This window comes from Carex rostrata, chromosome 8 (assembly GCF_964058835.1).
Source record: "Carex rostrata chromosome 8, lpCarRost1.2, whole genome shotgun sequence".
Classification (NCBI taxonomy): Eukaryota; Viridiplantae; Streptophyta; class Magnoliopsida; order Poales; family Cyperaceae; genus Carex; species Carex rostrata.
The window spans coordinates 3,801,250-3,819,645 of record NC_135925.1 but is presented as its reverse complement, the minus strand read 5'-3'; the positions used below and the strand labels follow the sequence as shown (position 1 = coordinate 3,819,645).

General features: G+C 35.1%; 1 protein-coding gene and 1 long non-coding RNA gene across 3 annotated transcripts; one reads left to right on the top strand and one right to left on the bottom strand.

The window, feature by feature from the left end:
• Positions 1-5,326: 5,326 nt before the first annotated feature.
• On the bottom strand, positions 5,327-17,756 carry LOC144558043 (Peptidase M20/M25/M40 family protein). 2 transcript variants are annotated; one of them, XM_078306752.1, is made up of 10 exons: positions 17,318-17,756; positions 15,986-16,230; positions 15,447-15,555; positions 11,774-11,912; positions 11,187-11,244; positions 10,883-10,900; positions 10,617-10,739; positions 9,939-10,095; positions 9,618-9,651; positions 5,327-5,638 (listed from the first exon to the last, which is right to left on the bottom strand). In XM_078306752.1, the coding sequence occupies exons 1-10, from the start codon at positions 17,654-17,656 to the stop codon at positions 5,532-5,534; spliced, it is 1,329 nt and encodes a 442-aa protein (XP_078162878.1). In that variant the 5' UTR covers positions 17,657-17,756; the 3' UTR covers positions 5,327-5,531. The 2 variants fall into 2 exon arrangements, with proteins under 2 accessions (XP_078162878.1, XP_078162877.1); XM_078306751.1 differs by lacking the exon at positions 5,327-5,638 and adding an exon at positions 8,718-9,029 and having other exon boundaries at positions 17,318-17,755.
• Positions 5,662-7,799, top strand: LOC144558044 (uncharacterized). Its single transcript, XR_013512835.1, has 3 exons — positions 5,662-5,772; positions 7,218-7,293; positions 7,340-7,799. It is a non-coding gene; the product is annotated as an uncharacterized LOC144558044 (long non-coding RNA).
• Positions 17,757-18,396: the final 640 nt, after the last annotated feature.

The following is an 18,396-nucleotide window of genomic DNA, read 5'->3' as shown; positions in this document are numbered from 1 at the left end:
TCGTCTGGATACACTAGTAGAGTGCTTCAAACACCTTCAATTGGAGTGTTGTATTGGGGTTGTAAATGTCTTTTTATCTTGCCAAATAGAGACATTACTAGAGTGCTCCAAAACCTTCAATTGGAGTTTTGTATCAGGGTTGTAAATACCCTATTATCTTGCCATATGAAGACACTACTAGAGTGCTCCAAACACCTTCAATTGGAGTGCTGTATGAGGGTTGTAATTGCCCTATTATCTTGCCATCAGAATACACTACTAGAGTGCTCCAAACACATTCAATTGGAGTGTTGGAATAGGGTTGTAAATGTCCTATTATATTGTCATATGGAGACACTACTAGAGTGCTCCAAAAACACATTCAATTCGAGTGTTGTATTATGGTTGTAAATCCTCTATTATCTTGCCATTTGGAGACACTACTAGAGTGCTCGAAAGATCTTCAATTCGATTGTTGTATTATGGTTACAACTGCCCTATTATTTTTCCATCTAGAGACACTACTAAAGTGTACAAAACACCTTCAATTGGAGTGGTGTATTAGGGTTGTAAATGCCCTATTATCTTGTCATATGGAGACACTACTAGAGTGCTCCAAACACCTTCAGTTTGAGTGTTGTATTAGGGTTGTAAATGCCCTATTAGCTTGCCATCTGGATACACTACTAGAGTTCTCCAAACTCCTACAATTGGAGTGTAGTATTGGGGTTGTAAATGTCCTATTATCTTGCCAAATGGAGATACTATTAAAGTGCTCCAAACACTTTCAACTTGAGTGTTGTATTAGGGTTGTAAATGCCATATTATCTTGCTATATGGAGACACTATTAGAGTGCTCCAAACGCCCTATTATCTTGCCATGTAGATACACTACAAGAGTGCTCCTAACACTTTCAATTGGGGTGTTGTATCGGGGTTGTAAATACCCTACTATCTTGCCATATGGAGACACTACTAGAGTGCTGCAAACACCTTTAATTGGAGTATTGTATTAGGGTTGTAAATGCCCTATTATCTTGCCATCTGGATACACTACTAGAGAGCTCCAAACACCTTCAATTGGAGTATTGTTTTGGGGCTGTAAATGTCCTATTATCTTGTAAAATGTAGACATTACTAGAGTGCTCCAAACTCCTTCAATTAGAGTGTTGTATTAGGGTGTAAATGCCCTATTATCTTGCCATATTGAGTCATTACTAGAGTGCTCCAAACACCTTCAATTGGAGTATTGTTTTGGGGTTGTAAATGTCTTATTATCTTGTAAAATGTAGACATTACTAGAGTGCTCCAAACTCCTTCAATTAGAGTGTTGTATTAGGGTGTAAATGCCCTATTATCTTGCCATATTGAGTCATTACTAGAGTGCTCCAAACACCTTCAATTGGAGTATTGTTTTGGGGTTGTAAATGCCCTATTATCTTGTAAAATGTAGACATTACTAGAGTGCTCCAAACTCCTTCAATTGGAGTGTTGTATTAGGGTGTAAATGCCCTATTATCTTGCCATATAGAGTCATTACTAGAGTGCTCTAAACACCTTCAATTGAAGTGTTGTATTAGTGTTATAAATACCTTATTATCTTGACATATAGAGACACTACTAGAGTGCTCCAAACACCTTCAATTGGAGTGTGATATTAGGGTTACAAATGCCCTATTATCTTCTCACCTGGAGACACTTCTAGAGTGCCCCCAAACACCTTTAATTGGAGTGTTGTATTAGAGTTGTAAATGCCCTATTATATTGTCATCTGGCGAGACTACTAGAGTGCTGCAAACACATTCAGTTGGAGTGTTGTATCTAGGTTGTAGATGCCCTATTATCTTGCCATCTGGATACAATACTAGAGTGCTCCAAACACCTTCAATTGGAGTGTTGTATTGGGTTTGAAAATGTTCTATTATCTTGTCGTATAGAAACACTACTAGAGTGCTCTAAACACATTCAATTGGAGTGTTGTATTGGGTTTGAAAATGTTCTATTATCTTGTCATATAGAAACACTACTAGAGTGCTCTAAACACATTCAATTGGAGTGTTGTATTAGGGTTGTAAATGCCCTATGATAACGCCAATTTATATTACGAAAATCACTACTTTTTAGTACGGAAAATGGCGAAAAAGCGTATGCGAAGTGCCCATTTTCCCGAATTATTCATTGCAAATGTTTTTTTAGGCTATGTTGGCAGATTTTGGAGAAGATTACGAATTTAGGTCGAAAACGAAGCATAAATGTCATATTTTGGTCGATTATAAAGGAAACGTCAAAATGGGGCATCATATGGAGTATGCAAACACCTCACACGGAGTGCACAACATTTACCATGGCGAAATTGTTGGGGTTTCGCGCGGTGCTAATCCAAAACCCCTTTTAGGCTTAAGGTGCGGAATGACCGCAGAACAAAAATTTCTACGGCCAACTTAAGCTCAGGATTAAACGGGGTATGTCAGGAAACTTTCCAAGGCGGTCCACCTTCAGTATTCCTTTGGCATCAAAACCCAATTTAATCCTTTTACAGATCTACTCCATGATTGATTTCTAAAACTTTAATCTACTTACAAATTAAATAGATTAATATAACATATTTATACCTTGTTTCCAAATCACAGTTGGAATGCAGACCGAGCGAGTAGAGCCTCACCAGGGAAGGAATCGACTCGGAACGGAGCATCAGACGTCTGATGCCTCTATCGGTTATCCACCAGGACTAACCGGAGAGCGGTTTATTTCTTCTGCCAGAAATACCGTAAACCGCGGAATTCTGCAAAAACACTATTCACGGGGAAAAGACGAAAACCCGTAAACACGAATTTTCGGTTGCTCAGTTTCATCAATATGCAAAACTGACATACCGCTAAATTCGGTAAAACACTATTCATCGATCCCGTAAATATACTCCACAACAACCCGCAAGATTATACGTCAACTACGTATAACTTTCTTTTCTCAACCGAAACACCATTTGGGAGAGAAACCGAGAAAGAGAGAAAATACCGATTCGATTCTGCACGAAACGATACAAGTGAATTAGTGATTTTTCTCTCTACATGCACCCCTCTATTTATAGGCTTTTGAGGAGGTTCGCAAAAGACCGAAATACCCCTCAACTTATGCCTATTTACAAGATATGCCATTGAATGGATAAGGATGACATGTCATGTGGATAAGATCGATGACGTGTCATCTGGATAGGATCGATGACATGTCATGCGGATAAGCACGAATCTGAAAAGACCCGAATGCCCTCGGCCCGAACACAAATAATGTTTGTATAATTATTCTGAACAATTATATATATTTTTCTGCGGTTGTTTGTTTCGGTATCGATGACGTGTCATCTGGATAGGATCGATGACATGTCATGCGGATAAGACGAATCTGAAAAGACTCGAATGCCCTCGGCCCGAACACAAATAATATTCGTATAATTATTCTGAATAATTATATATATTTTTCTTGCGGTTATTTGTTGTTTCGATAATTTATACAATGTGTCCTGCACATTTATAAATTAACCGGTTAACTTTTATACAACGTGTCATACACGTTTATAAATTAACCAATGTTTTTGCTTGTTATTTTTACATAACATTTATAATTTAATTATAACACGTATAATTAATTATAACCATCTTAATATTAATTATAATCAATTTATAATTAATCAGTAAGATTCTCCGAGTAGCTCCTATATGGTGTGACCCAATAGGATCTGTGTTATGTTGGTAAACAGAGTTAAAACTGTTTTAACTTCTGTTAGTCATGGGTGGCATCTGGCAACACATCATGACCATCCAATTACACAGATGATGCTGTACTGTACAATATCACGATCCAGTAAACAATTTACTTGTGTCTGTTCTTCTGTCTCATAGCTATCAGATTAGTTTCAAGGTAGATGTGTGTCATCCTTGCTAACTTAATCTTTTCTTGATCTTGAGCAGATTATCAAATATAATTACTCTTGTAATTATACCGCTAGCAGATAATCTTACTCTATCAAGGGGCCCAGTGATGCTATAGCTCGTATAGAGATACGAGGGACAAATAGTATTCTTGGTAAACTATCACTTCCTCAGCTAAGCTATACATATGGAAAAGCTACCGTTATGACTGCTTTTTACGGACAGCGGTGGATAACAATCACACATACATATTTCTCAGTGGGAACGATAAATACCTCATACTGTAGAACGTGACACTGAATGAAAACATAAATGACACGAACACAATTCTATTTAATGTTTCATTCGGGGTCTGTCAAATACCATGTTTCTAAAACATGTATCTATGTGATTAAAATGACATCTCGTGTCAGGTGGTTTGTAAAACTTAACCATCTTTTAATCCACATACTAACCTTATCGCGGTAATTAGTGTTCCTGCTAATTACCTTGGTCAGTGACCTTTTAAGAGTATATATCATCTATATTATGGAGTTTCACAATTTCAGTCATGAACTCGAAATGATCCATAAATTCAATAATACTCAAGGCAACAAAATGCTATATAAATAAACATTCAATTCATGAACAAAGCTTTATGATAAATTATCGTATTATTGACTTCTAGATTATTACAAACTAACAGAAATATACTAAAATTTGGCTATGTACAGTGCCGTGCGGTATAAACTATATTGTATATGGTATAAAGCCTATGTCGCATGGGCAAACGGATTGAATCCATAGATTATCTAGTTTGGATGAAATCTCGGCTATTGGACAATAACCTTCTAGAAGGATGAATCTCCAGATGTGGCAGGCCTTGCTACTCATTGAAGTCTATTTTTAGCACTCCAAATATAGCATGAAAAGCTATATTTGGCACCCATGTTCTCCAGGCTTTAGGAAGACTATATAAACCCCTCATGTAATAAGAATTAGTGGGCATGTTTTAATTGTGTAAGTCAATAGTTTAGAGTAGAATATTGCGTGTAATTTTTGGAGTTGGAGAAGAAGAGGCGCTCGAAGTCCAAGGCAGAAGAAGAATGAGTCATCTAAGGAAGAGGTGTATTTTTTTAATATTCGTAATAAAGCAGATCAGACGGTCCGGAAATGCTCATCTTTTGGATCATAAAGTAACTCAAAGTTATAGTTTAGCTCCGGATCGTTTGATTAGGATCTGCATGAATAGTAAAGAAATCTCACAAATTCATCTCAAATCGGATTCATCTGATTTTGATTGGACAGTCTAGATCCAAACTCAAACTTTCAGTTACTTTATGGACATAGAACCCAATTTTTAGAAGGTATCATTCTACAAGCCCAAAAACCAAATGCTCAAAGGTTGAATCTAGTTATGAGTTGTTTAGAAGACAGAGGACTTAGGAAATAAGAATAATATTTCTATTCTCCTTTATAAATGAACATGGTTTTTCTTAAGCAAATAAAGGTAATGTGCTTACACTATTAAATGCCTATCACGGCTGCTTTCTTATAAGTTATAACAATTAATAAAGCACCACCAGCGTGTATATCAAAGAAAAAACAACAGCCTTAAAATTAAATCCAAACCATATTTTCAATTCATTAATCCTCTTCTAATTGAGAAATGATGCTGACAAATACTTTGAAGCCTTGTGCCATGTCAGAGAATAGGCAATACTCATTCTTGGCATGGTATGTGTTCATTATACCTACACAGTACATAAAATAGTTAATGGTTCCAAAGTGATATGAGTTGAAACCATACAGCACAAAAATATGCAACAGAGCCAAATACAGGAAGTAAAATGAATAACATGCGGAATATCATATTACCAATATGAATGTCTATTGGTCAGAAAACGTATAGGCTTTTAAACCTAGTTCTACTCAATTAAGTTGCAAGCATACAACAGAAGTAGAGTATAGCTAGATGTCGAATCCACAGGGACGGTTCGAATTTTACTTATATTAATTAAAATCTAGAAGTCTGCAAAGGTTGATTTTGGTATTTAAGTTCCTAAAAGTTCGATGACAATATTAAAAAACAATAAGAAATTTAATTTGGTTTTAATAAGAATAAAAAGGTGTTCCTAGGGATTCTGATTTTGTCTCAGCTTTGCCTCTCGGTGCCTGGTCCGTGCACTCTCATGCACGAGCCGTGTCCAATGTACACGGGCCATATACCGTCGTACACAGTCCGTGTGGCCCTCGAGTTGATACAGCAGCTATTGGTTTCTGTGTTGTTCCTTTGTGTAGGGTTCTATTGACCGTACCTGATGTTCCTAAACCTCAACTGTCGTTTGTTGGCTTAATTAACTCGGTATCAGAATTGCAATTCTGCCCTCTTAGGGTTCTAAACCTCAACTGTTGTTGGTTTGAATGACCTAAGTTACTTGTTTGGTTTACTAAAGGTAACCTCTATCCATCGACACAAGGAAATTGTGTCACCTGTCGGCTACTACTTGATTTCACCCGTCGGTTCACAAACCTACCTCATGTACTTAGTCTGGTTGAGAGAATATCAAGGCCAAAACTACCAGAAAAATGTGGTCATTCATCTAGCGGTAAACCAATCAAATTTAAACAAGTTCAACTAAGCAATTAAAATACTACACAATCAAGCAAACACAAATTTCAATACAAATTCCAATAATTAGCATGTAAAACAAAGCATTAGACTACATCATAACCCTAGAAACTAAAGAGTTTAGCCTAACATAGTTCTAAAGTAAACAAAACAAATAAGAAATGAATAAGTCATGATAAAACTCGAAGAACAAAGAAGATTTGTCGCAAAACTCGCGTTTTCCTCCTCTCAACTTCGTCTCCAAGCTTAGCCATCTTCTCCAAACCCTAGGTTTCGTCCTTAGCTCCAGAATTGTCTTCCTGTTGCTAAGAATCTCGCTTTTATGCCTTCTTTGCCGACCTTCCTTTTATTGGCCTCTATTTCCATTTTCTTATTTTGTTTCCCAGAAATGCCATACACGGTTTGTGTGGAATGGTGCACGGACAGTGTGCCTGTGTCTTGGTCGTGTAGATGGAGTGCGATCGTGTCTGTGGTCGGGCAGAGATCTGTACGGTCTGCATAGGATGTTGCACGGTCCGTGTTTAAACCTTCAAATTCTAGATTCTTCCTCGGATTCATCCATTTCCTGCAAAATAAGAACAAAAGCGCAGCAGTATCACATCCTATAGATATTCAACGGAATAAACACGATTTTACAGTTTTAGGCACAGGTTTTGGTGCAAAGTTTGGTCGGAATATAGATAAAATAGCGAGATATCAAGGTCAATAACTCACTTTATTTTGTTTAAAAATGAGAGGTTTTCAGAGTATTCCAAATGTTTTGAAGGTTATACTACTGTAGAAAAAGTTTCTTGTTTTAGAGAATCAATGGGAATATTTTCAGGTTTTGGAGGGAGCACAGGAAAATAATTTATTCTATAAATGATTTTCAAAAGGGAAATTCAGCGGGTCATGCTGATTGTTAAGTATATGCTAAACATGTATCTTTAGTTATTTACACTAGTTCAGAAAACATTTTAAGAAAATCATCATCTCATTTTTGAATTATTTTATGTCAGGAAAAAATACACCAGAATCAAGATATTATCAAATTGTCCTTGGGTTGTATCTGTTGGCCCATATACTGTTGCATCTTTTGACCTATTTTTACAGAAGATTTTGGTTTTGGTGATATTCTATTTTGACATCTTTATATTGTAAGAATTGATATTTCGACAAAAGAGATCTGGAAGGATAAATTTGGTTAAACTTTTTTCCTGCTGTAACCGTACCTCTTAAGCAAAGAGGGGCAACTGAAAAACAGAAAATTGATCTGTTTTCTTACTTGTGTTTTGGGATGATATTTCTTTTACCCAAGTAGAGTATGTTAGGCACATGGCAATGATGCCTGTGGTGCCGGTGTGGAACAACCAGTGTCTAACAAAATTCTGTCTAGTATTATAGTATTAAGCACTTTCTATTTTAATCTTCTTCCAAATTTGATCTTCGTCAAAGACAACATGCTGTGGTAAAAATAGTCTAAAATAATGAGTGGCAACAATGCACAAAATCAGAGCTCGTGTGAGCAAAATGGTCTTTTTGCAAATCTTAGCTGACAATCTTATATTTTGCCCCTACCTAATACTAAATATTGCTGACCTGCTTGCTCATATAATTTTGGTTTGGTTCGGTTTGAAAATTTTCAAAACCAAAATAACCGAAACTAACTTTTATATATTATGAATTTGGTCCGGACCGGCATGGTTTATTTCTTAATCAATTGTTTTAAATACTTTGATTTATTTCTTAATATTTCAATTATTTCTTTATACCCCAATTTATTTCTTAATATACTTTGAGTTATTATAAATCAATTATTTTAAATAAAAATTAATATATTTCAGTTTGAACCAAACAAACCGAAATAAAACTTTAGTTTAGTTCGATTCTATTTTTGAAACCGAATTATAACTTTGGTTTGCGTAGATGAGCATCTTTATTTAATATTCGTAATAAAGCAGATCAGACGGTCCAGATCCAAACTCAAATTTGAGTTAGGTCAAAACGCTAAATTTTTGGAGCATCAACTCAAAGTTATAGTTTAGCTCGGGACAGTCCGATCAGGATCTGCATTAATAGTAAAGAAATCACATAAATTCACCTCGAATCGGATTCGTCCGATTTTGATCGGATGGTCCAGATCCCAACTCAAATTTTGAGTTACTTTATGGATCTGGAACCCAATTTTTAGAAGGTATCATTCTGCAAGCCCAAAAAGGGACTTAGGAAATAGGAATAATATTTCTCTACTCCTTTGTAAATGAACATGGTTTTTCTTAAGCAAATAAAGGTAATGTGCTTACACTATTAAATGCCTATTACAGCTGCTTTCTTATAAGTTATAACAATTAATAAAGCACCACCAGCGTGTATATCAAAGAAAAAACAACAGCCTTAAAATTAAATCCAAACCATATTTTCAATTCATTAATCCTCTTCTAATTGAGAAATGATGCTGACAAATACTTTGAAGCCTTGTGCCATGTCAGAGAATAGACAATACTCATTCTTGGCATGGTATGTGTTCATTATACCTACAGAGTTCAGAAAATAGTTAATGGTTCCACAGTGATACGAGTTGAAACCATACAGCACAAAAATATGCAACAGAGCCAAATACAGGAAGTAAAATGGATAACATGTGGAATATCATATTACCAATATTATGGCCAATAACTCACTTTATTTCACTTTATTTTGTTATACTATAGAAAGTTTCTTGTTTTAGAGAGTCCATGGGAATATTTTGAGGTTTTGGAGGAAGCACAGGAAAAGAATTTATTCTATAAAAAATTTTCAAAAGGGAAAGAAATTCAGCAGGTCACGCTGATTGCTAAGCATATGCTAAACATGTATATTTAGTTCTTTACACCAGCTCAGAAAACATTTTAAAAAAACCATCATCTCATTTGTGAATTATTTTATGTCAGGAAAAAATACACCACAATCAAGATATTATCAAATTGTCCTGAGGTTATATCTGTTGGTCCAAATACTGTTGCATCTTTTGACCTATTTTTACAGAAGATTTTGGTTCTGGTTTGGTGATATTCTATTTTGACATCTTTATATTGTAAGAACCGATATCTGTAGAATTTTATAGAACAAACTATGGAACATACCATATCCGGTTGTCTGAACATCAAAGCCTTCATCCTATTTTATAACAGCATCATAAAACAAGAGATCAATACACAATTGAAGACTCAAAACTTGTTTAGTACATTAACAACAAAGAAACAAATAAAAAGTAAACAAGTGAAACTGTGAATTGCAAATCAGTGATCACTTGAAGATATAAAAAAAAAAGTTTGTTGAGGGTAATCATTTTATCTTGAGGGTAACCGTGAAAGATAGATCAAAGATTAAGGGGGTAAAATGAAAATTAAAAATGACGGCTCGATTATTGTACACAAGAAAATGGAATAGAGTATAAAATAGACCTGTAAATCACGAATTAATGGCAAACTGCCAGTGATTGAATAAGGCTGAACAGAACCGACAACCTCCTCAGTTGCTTTGCATAATGCTTTAAAACCACGTGATTCCAAGTTACATGCAACTCCAGACATGACATCCCCATCTATTGTTATTTCAACTCTACAAACATTAAAATTAAGACAGTGAAACAACACAAGCCTCACTTAATATTTCAGTTGTCAATTGAGTGCCAAACCAATTTAGTTTTGGTTAGATTTACCTGCAATAATGCAATTTAACCAGACGGTTTTAATCACTATAGAAATATAATTGCAAATCAACAGTGACTTTAAAACGAACAATGAGATAGGGAAGCTATATATAATTGTTGACAGTATGACGTGCAATTCTATAGTGAAAGAAAGATATAATTTGAATCAAGAGTTGTTAAACCCACAATTTGGTATTATTGATCCAGTAACCATCCTTTGAGCACTTAGGCCTTAATTCAATTTATTTTTGCCTTATTAAATAAAACTTGTGCAATAGTGGTGAGCCTTGTGTACCTTTGAAAGTTGAATACAACCAACAAAAACACATATAGCAAGAAATCAAGAAGAAGCTTTAAATTCAACAACAGAACCCACCTTTCCTTCTTTGAGGGAACAGGAATAAAAATTTACTAATGATAAAGATTTTACCTTCCCCTCAAATTTTCATCTGGAAGTATGTATTTGGATACGGGCCCACGTGTATGTAACTTCTCTATGTTTGCATTTATATCCTCAACATATTCTTTAAGTTTGTTCACAACATCTGTGGTGCTGTATTCAGAAGATAAACACAGAAAAGCCAAAAGTGTAGACAGTTAAACCTAACTTCATTAAAGCCAAAAAAATTAAGGAAAAGAAGAAGAAAAGAAAAACACTGTTTCATGAGAGCAAACATCGAGCTAAGGTAGGCTCACCTATAGAAAGGAGTCAATCTGTAAAATCAAAACAAAAGGTGTATGCAGTTAGAAATTATTTCTTTCAATGCTTCAGGATGAACATAATTAAACATTTTGAATTTTTACTATTTTCTTCATTGAAGAAAGGCAAAAAAAGACAGTTTATTCATTTGCAAAAGAACAACCAAATGGTGATCCTAATGGCAAATACTTAAGAGTAATTTCAGCTTAAGTCTCTTAAAAGATTTGGCACCCTTTTGCAAATACAATATAAATGGTCTTATATTCTAGTGCATTGAAGAACAATATTAAAAGAGAATACCTTATATCTCCTGATATGGTACATTCACCTGGTATCTGGTTAATACCACCTCCAGGATCTGCAAATGTATTATTTTTCATTATTAGGGAATAGTCATGCACCAGCCAGTATAACAGGGAAACCATACTTGAATTTTAGTATAACATAGTTAAACAAAGAAAGCATAACTTCCCTTACTGGTCAGTTACATCATAAAATAATAGATGAGTGTAAATTCAGGAGCTTTTCACCTATCAAGGTCAATAACATCATGATAACAATTGCATAATTTGAGGGTCATTGGTGGGTTGCACAATTTATCATAAACATAGACTAAGTAATGGTATGTGAATGCATTCATTTATTCTAATCACTAAATTTCTCTATCATGAACAGGGGGCGGAGCCCGACTTTCGAACTATGGGGGTCAATCATATAAAATTTTCATGACATTTGTATATAGAAAATCATACATATATACATTTTTTTTTTAAAAAAAATGGGGGTCAATTGACGCCCATACCTCCTCCTAACATCTGCTCCTGATCATGAACAAATCAAAAGTAATGCACTTCAACGGCAAAGAGGTAATTGCCTAAATGACTTACAACTCCATTTAGTTGGCTTCATGGTTGAAGGGGTTGCAAATTTGTAGATAGTTTCTTTCGGGTGGGCTGGGAAGTCCTTATAGAATCTCTCTTGTATTTCTTGAAGTGCTTCCATGTTTAGCTCCATTGCATTTATAGCCTACCATTTAACAATTTTTGTCAGTTTTAGAATCTTTGTTGTTCTATTTACTTGGTGCTTTCTTGGCTGGTCAAAGAACCAGAAGTCCGAATAATGGTCTAACTCATAATATGTTATTTATTTTCTCATACACTCATACACTACTAGTCTGTGCACACTACCAGGGGCAGATCTTAAGGTAGTGCACGGGGTGCTTGCGACCCCATGATTTAAAAAATTTCAATGTGTATAGAAATTTAATTTCTTAAAGTTTTTATATAGTTCAGCCCCCCTTTGTGGATGTGGAGACTTGGGTTCAAATCCCACTGACAACACATTATGCATTTTTATGTTTCAGCCCTCCTAATCTAAATTTTCTAGTTCCGCCCCTGCATACTACATAAGGAACTTAGACCCTTCAGGTCAGTTTTGCTAAAGATATAATTGTTCGTCGGTAATAATGGAAATGGTATTTCTAGGAACAACACTAATAGGAACAAACTACCTGTAATCATCCTCATGAATCATTGCAAATTAAGGGGTGTTTCGAAAATACCCTTGAAAATTAAAAGCATTCGAAAACAAGTGATCTTATTGTAAAAGGATTCCATACTTCAGTGTTAAAATTAAAAAAATTTAACTATCAAGGAAATATTAAGATACAACTTGAGATTGCTAAGAACAAAAAAAATCCAGTCAACACTAAACAAATTTGGAGAAAAAAAAGAAATGGTAACACTGCAGAAGTAACAAAGGATGCACAGATTTTAGGCTCTGCGCAGCCATTTTCTGCGTAGAGCCCCTGGCTTCTGCTCAGACAAAGGTGCATATCATCTTGTTTTATTTGGTCGTGTTTTTGTCGCTAAAATTGACTCATGGGGTCACGTGCATAATAAAAGTTGGGCTATGTATACTATGGGTTTTAAAATGAGCTACGTGGAGTCTCAGTTTTAAAAGGAGGGCTATGTATAATATAAAAGATAGACTGATATGGAACGGACCTCCGAGTTACGTGCAGATTGACTGATATCGAGGGGACCATCGTCACAACTCCCATCATTAAAGAAAAAAGGGAAAAGATGAAACAACAAGATACATGTTCCATTACATTTAACAGAGTTCTATGAAATACATTTAACTAATCATTTAACCTTACATTTTTTTTTCTCGAAACACCCTCACGCACACGTTGACAAATGTTTTCTTCCATTAACTTCATTTGCCATTCTCGTGTGGCCCGTTCTTCTATAATCGAAGCTTCAAGTTCTTTATTTCCCACTTATAGCTCCCCCACTAAAACAATAAGTTTTTTTATTGGTCTTCTTTTTATTCCTTAAGTTGTTCAAGCACATCTTCATCTGAATTGAACGATTTTTCCATGTAGCCACGATCAGGCAGATAAACTGACCCGTCACTGGCAACATTCTGAAAAATTCAATTTAGTTCATCAACAGGCAACGGTTCTCCTGTTGCATCCTCTCTCTCTCCAATCTTCTCGCACACATCTTACTAAATAGTAGAACTTCATGTTTAGTAGAAAGTATATTGCATATGCTTTTGAAAATTGAAATAACCAAGCTTTATCTAAAAGTACAACTAGAACTTATAATTATGTACTTGCATATAATTCTTTGGATACTGAATCCATTTTCCATCCCTGCTATGGGTATTAACCATAAATCCAAGTCATTAGGCTCCTCGTTTGTAACCTTGTTATTAAGAGATTTTTTAGCTCAAATACAATTAGTGGCTATTAAAGGCACGCAACTAGAATAATGAATGCTTAAGAGAATTTAAAAATAGTACATACATTTTCATAACTTATTTGTGAGAAGGACTTGCTCCCACAACCGTGATTGAACTTCCTTTTCAATTGATTTGCTAGATTTGTTTCGCTCTTATTTATATATTATGGGAAGTTCAATCATGGTTGTGGGAGCAAGTCCTTCTCACAAATAAGTTATGAAAATGTACGTACTATTTTTAAATTCTCTAAGTGTTCAACCACTAATTGTGTTTGAGCTCAAAAATTTCTTAATGACAACGTGACAAGGTTGCAAACAAGGAGCCTAATGACTTGGATTTATGGTTAATGGCCCCTACAAGGATGGAAAATGGTTGGATTCAACATCCAAAGAATTATAAGTACATAATTAGACGTTCTAGTTGTATTTTTAGTTAAAGCTTGGTTATTTCAATTTTCAAAAGTACATGAAATATACATTTACTAAACATGAAGTTCTACTATTTAGAAAAATGTGCGTGAGAAGATTGGAGAGAGAGAGAGAGGATGCAACAGGAGAACCGTTGTCCGCTGATGAACAAAATGGAATTTTTCAGGATGTTACCAGTGACGGGTCAGGTTATCTGCCTGGTCGTGGCTACATGGAAAAATCGTCCAATTCAGATGAAGATGTGCTTGAAATACTTAAGAAATAAAAGGAGACCAAGGAAAAACTTACTGTTTTAGTGCAGCTACAAGAGGGAAAGAAAGAACTTGAAGCTTTGATTGTAGAAGAACGTGCCACACGAGAAAGGTAAATGAAGTTAATGGAAGAAAACATTTGTCAAAGTGTGCGTGAGGAGCTTTTGGCTGTGTTTCGAGGAAAAAATGTGAGGTTTAATAATTACTTAAATGGTTAAATGTAACGGAGCATTGTATCTTGTTGTTTCATCTTTTCCTTTTTTTTTCCTTTAATGATGAGAAATGTGATGGTGGTCCTCTGCATATCAGTCACCTTGCATGTGACTCAGAGGTCCCCCCCCCCATATCAGTCTATCTTTCTATATTATGTTATGTATAGCCAGAACCTTTTAAAACTGAAGACTCAACATAGCTCAATTTAAAACCCATAGTATATATAGCCCAATCTTTTTATATCATGCGCGTGACTCCACGAGTCGATTTTAGCAACAGAAACATGGCCAAATAAAACAAGATGATACACAACCAGGGGCTCTGCACAAAGGCTAAAAGCTGCGCCTCTGCACAAACAAAGGCTGCGTAGATGGTAAGAATGGACTTTTTCAGAAATTGATGGTAAGGTTAAAATTCTAAAATATTAAGATGGCAACTAAAAAAAATTTGGCATGGCTTGTTGACCTAGAAAGAAAGTAGCTTGTACTGAAAACAAGGTAATTTTTAAAATTGAGGGTATAGGGGTCATTTTACAACAATTGTTTGGAATCAAAACACTAAAGTTTTTTTTTCTAGGAAATGGATTCCTGTGTTTAAAGTCAATCCGGTTATGTTGATAATTCTTAATTTCCATGAACACTAAATTAAACATTAACAAAGTCTGTAATCAGATTCCTCCTTGAATTAACAGGAATCCTTCAAAGACAGCGAAAACAAAGAACTCCCCTTACTTTTGAATAAAAATGGAGCTCAAAAAGAAAAACAAAAAAGAAAAAGCAAACACAAACTGTGCCAGTTAGTAATCTGTACCGACCAGAGTAGTGAACACACTAAGAGTAACCGGACAAAACAGCTCTTCATCAAGAACAAATATTGTTAAACGGACTTTGAAAGGAAAAGAAAACAACAATGAGTACCTTATGAGCGAGACCACTGTGAAACAACTTTCCAGTAGCTTTCAGATGCCATGGTATCATGCCACCTGTACCCACACATGGTTGCTTATCAGCTGTATCTATCCAAAACCTGTAACAAGCAATATAGAATACAAACAAAGAAATTGGTAACAAGAATGAAAGCAGCTTTATAGGATGCTAATATCTTTGATGGACTTGTCAAGCAAAACCTCAATTTGGACTCAACTAATCCATAAAAACTAAGCAGAACAACAAATTATGTCCAAAATATGAAAAATAAAATCTAAAGGCCAAGTACGGGCTTTTCTGGACCTACTGGCCTATATAAAATTGTACTGAACTTCAACACCACATTGTTTTTTAAAATTCGTTTTATCTTCTTCGTCCTCTAAACTAAACTTGCTTTGCCTTCAATTAACATCCATACAGACTATTACAGGTCAGATATCATCCATAATGAAAAATAATTTGAGAGATGTTTGGTACCTGAACCTGTACAAGCCAGTGATATACCAGTATATTAAAAGTTACAGACTTACAGTGGGCCATCCTTTAGATGGTCAAGCAAGCCATCTTTAACAAGACCATCTACGCCGATCCCAGGAATAGATGAATTCTCTTCATTTGCAATAAAAACAGCAACGACTGTGTTCTTTAAATTAGGTTTTGTTTCGCCTAGCTTTCTCATTAGTTCTGTGACTAGTGCCACATGGCCTAAACAGTCAGTGGTTCCACGGCCTCGCAACTTGTCACCATCTTCACTAAATGTGAAGGGAGAAAAATCCTATGAAATTAAACAAGTAAAAGAGGGATTAGTGCAAGAAAAGGCAAACTTTGGATATAAGCAGGACGGTTTAGATGCAGAAAATAAGTAATGAAAATCAAGGCTAATATAACGTGATATAAAATATATCTTGCCACTTAACATGCAATATATATACAACCAAACAACACCATAGTATTGCAAAGGGTTGCTTTCTTCTTAATTTTTATGGTTTAATTAGAAGAGAAGTTCTATGTTCCAAAAAAAATAAATCTAATGCAACACTTCTAGATATGGATATGTTTTTAATTAGTACAGGACTCAATTAAGGCTAGAGGCAGTTAACACAAAAAAATGATGGTCATCACATGCTCCGCATAATAGTGAAGAAGGATACTTTGAGGAAACCTGGATATAGATAATATTTCCAATGTTTTACAGGGTAAAAGGATACTTTGTTTTGTGTTGCATTTTTCTCTAGGTATCCATGAAAATAACACAGTTAAAACAATAAATTGCAAAAAAAAATTGAATGTTGGAAATTTGCATTGGGAAAATTGCATGGACTTATATTTGTAAAGTTTCTCTTTCCTGCAATATTTCAATTAAGAAATTCCATAATACAAGAAGAAGAAAAAAGTCTCAACCTTTTACATCTGTATACCATGCTTAGTTACGGTCTATTGACAAATTGCAATTTTGATAAAGGCACTATACCAGAATATTTGGACTAAAACTTAAATTGAAACATAACCGAAATCTCTTTAGCTACCACCTCAATATTTCAAAATTCTGATCTTACCATCTATTTCTGAAAAATTCAAAACTTATATATAGCAGTGGGTCCCACGGCAGCATTAATTGAAAATTTATTAATATGTTTAACCTGTATATATTACAGAGGGGAAAGGGTTCCACAGCGTTTGACCATTAATTGGAACATATATTAATATGTTTTAATAACAGTTGGTCCCATTGCACATGTATATATATAATGGCAAATCAACTTATTTAGTATAAAAATTAATGGCAAGTCTTGCTTGGGTCTCTTTTTACGGGGAAAACCAATAAAATAATCCAAAAATTTATTTTACGAGAAAATAAGTACCCAATCTGTCGGATCAGCTGTGACAACATCCATATGCATTCCAACAAATGAAACGACCCGACCCGGTACAGACCCAGGATATTCTACAATTATGTTGCCTCTTCCCTCGGTATAGTTGATATGGCGCACGACGAGAGGCCCACCGCCAGTAGAGGTGGAGAGTGGAAGCAAGGCTTCCAGCACGTGGCACGCCACCAGGTCCTCACGTGGCACTAGCTCAGGCGGGTTGTTCTGCACGTGCTGGGATTCGTTGATTAGCTTTGCGAGGAGAGAGACGAAGGATGAGCGCTCGAGATCTCCCACCAGTTGGTTTAGTGAAGAAGGAGAGGAAGAAGCCATTGTTAAATACTTAAATCACCTCCTTGTTTTTTTCTCTCCTTTTTGTTTTTCTGGAGGCGAATTAGAGATGATGAAGGGAGAGAAGTGCTGGGTTTTATTAGGGGGCGTTTGGTTCGCGTAATATTCAGAAATCGAAATGAAATCTGCTGAAATCCTTCGAGGATTTCAGAACTCTGAAATTTTAAATCTAACTATTTAAGTTTTTCTATAGACAAATTTCAAGGTAGACAAAATTTTATGTACAAATCACGAAATATATAGATGGTTAAATTAAAAATTTCAAGATTCCTAAAATCTCTATGTATTCCAGCAGATTTGTTCCCTCAGAAATCACATTACAGGGAATGTAATACCATGAATCACATTCCAGGAATGTAATACCCATGAATCACATTCCAGATAATATATCATTGTCACATTTAGTTAGTGCATGATTATTTCTTCGGCATTTCAAAAAATATGTTATTGTTATATTTGATTCGCATATAGCTATTATAGTGGTTATTGAATTATGTCTTCACTGCTTTTAAATTATTAACTAAATTTTATTTCTTTATTTGCTGTAAAGTTACACACATCCACCGTTTATTCCCTCCACATCAATATCAATCAATAAATTAATATTACTTATTAAAAAATGGTGTTGGATATATGAACATTACAGATACCCGGCTGCACCAGTAGGAATTAATATTTTTTTTTTGAAAAAAAATGAGTCTTATTAACATTTAATTGATAAT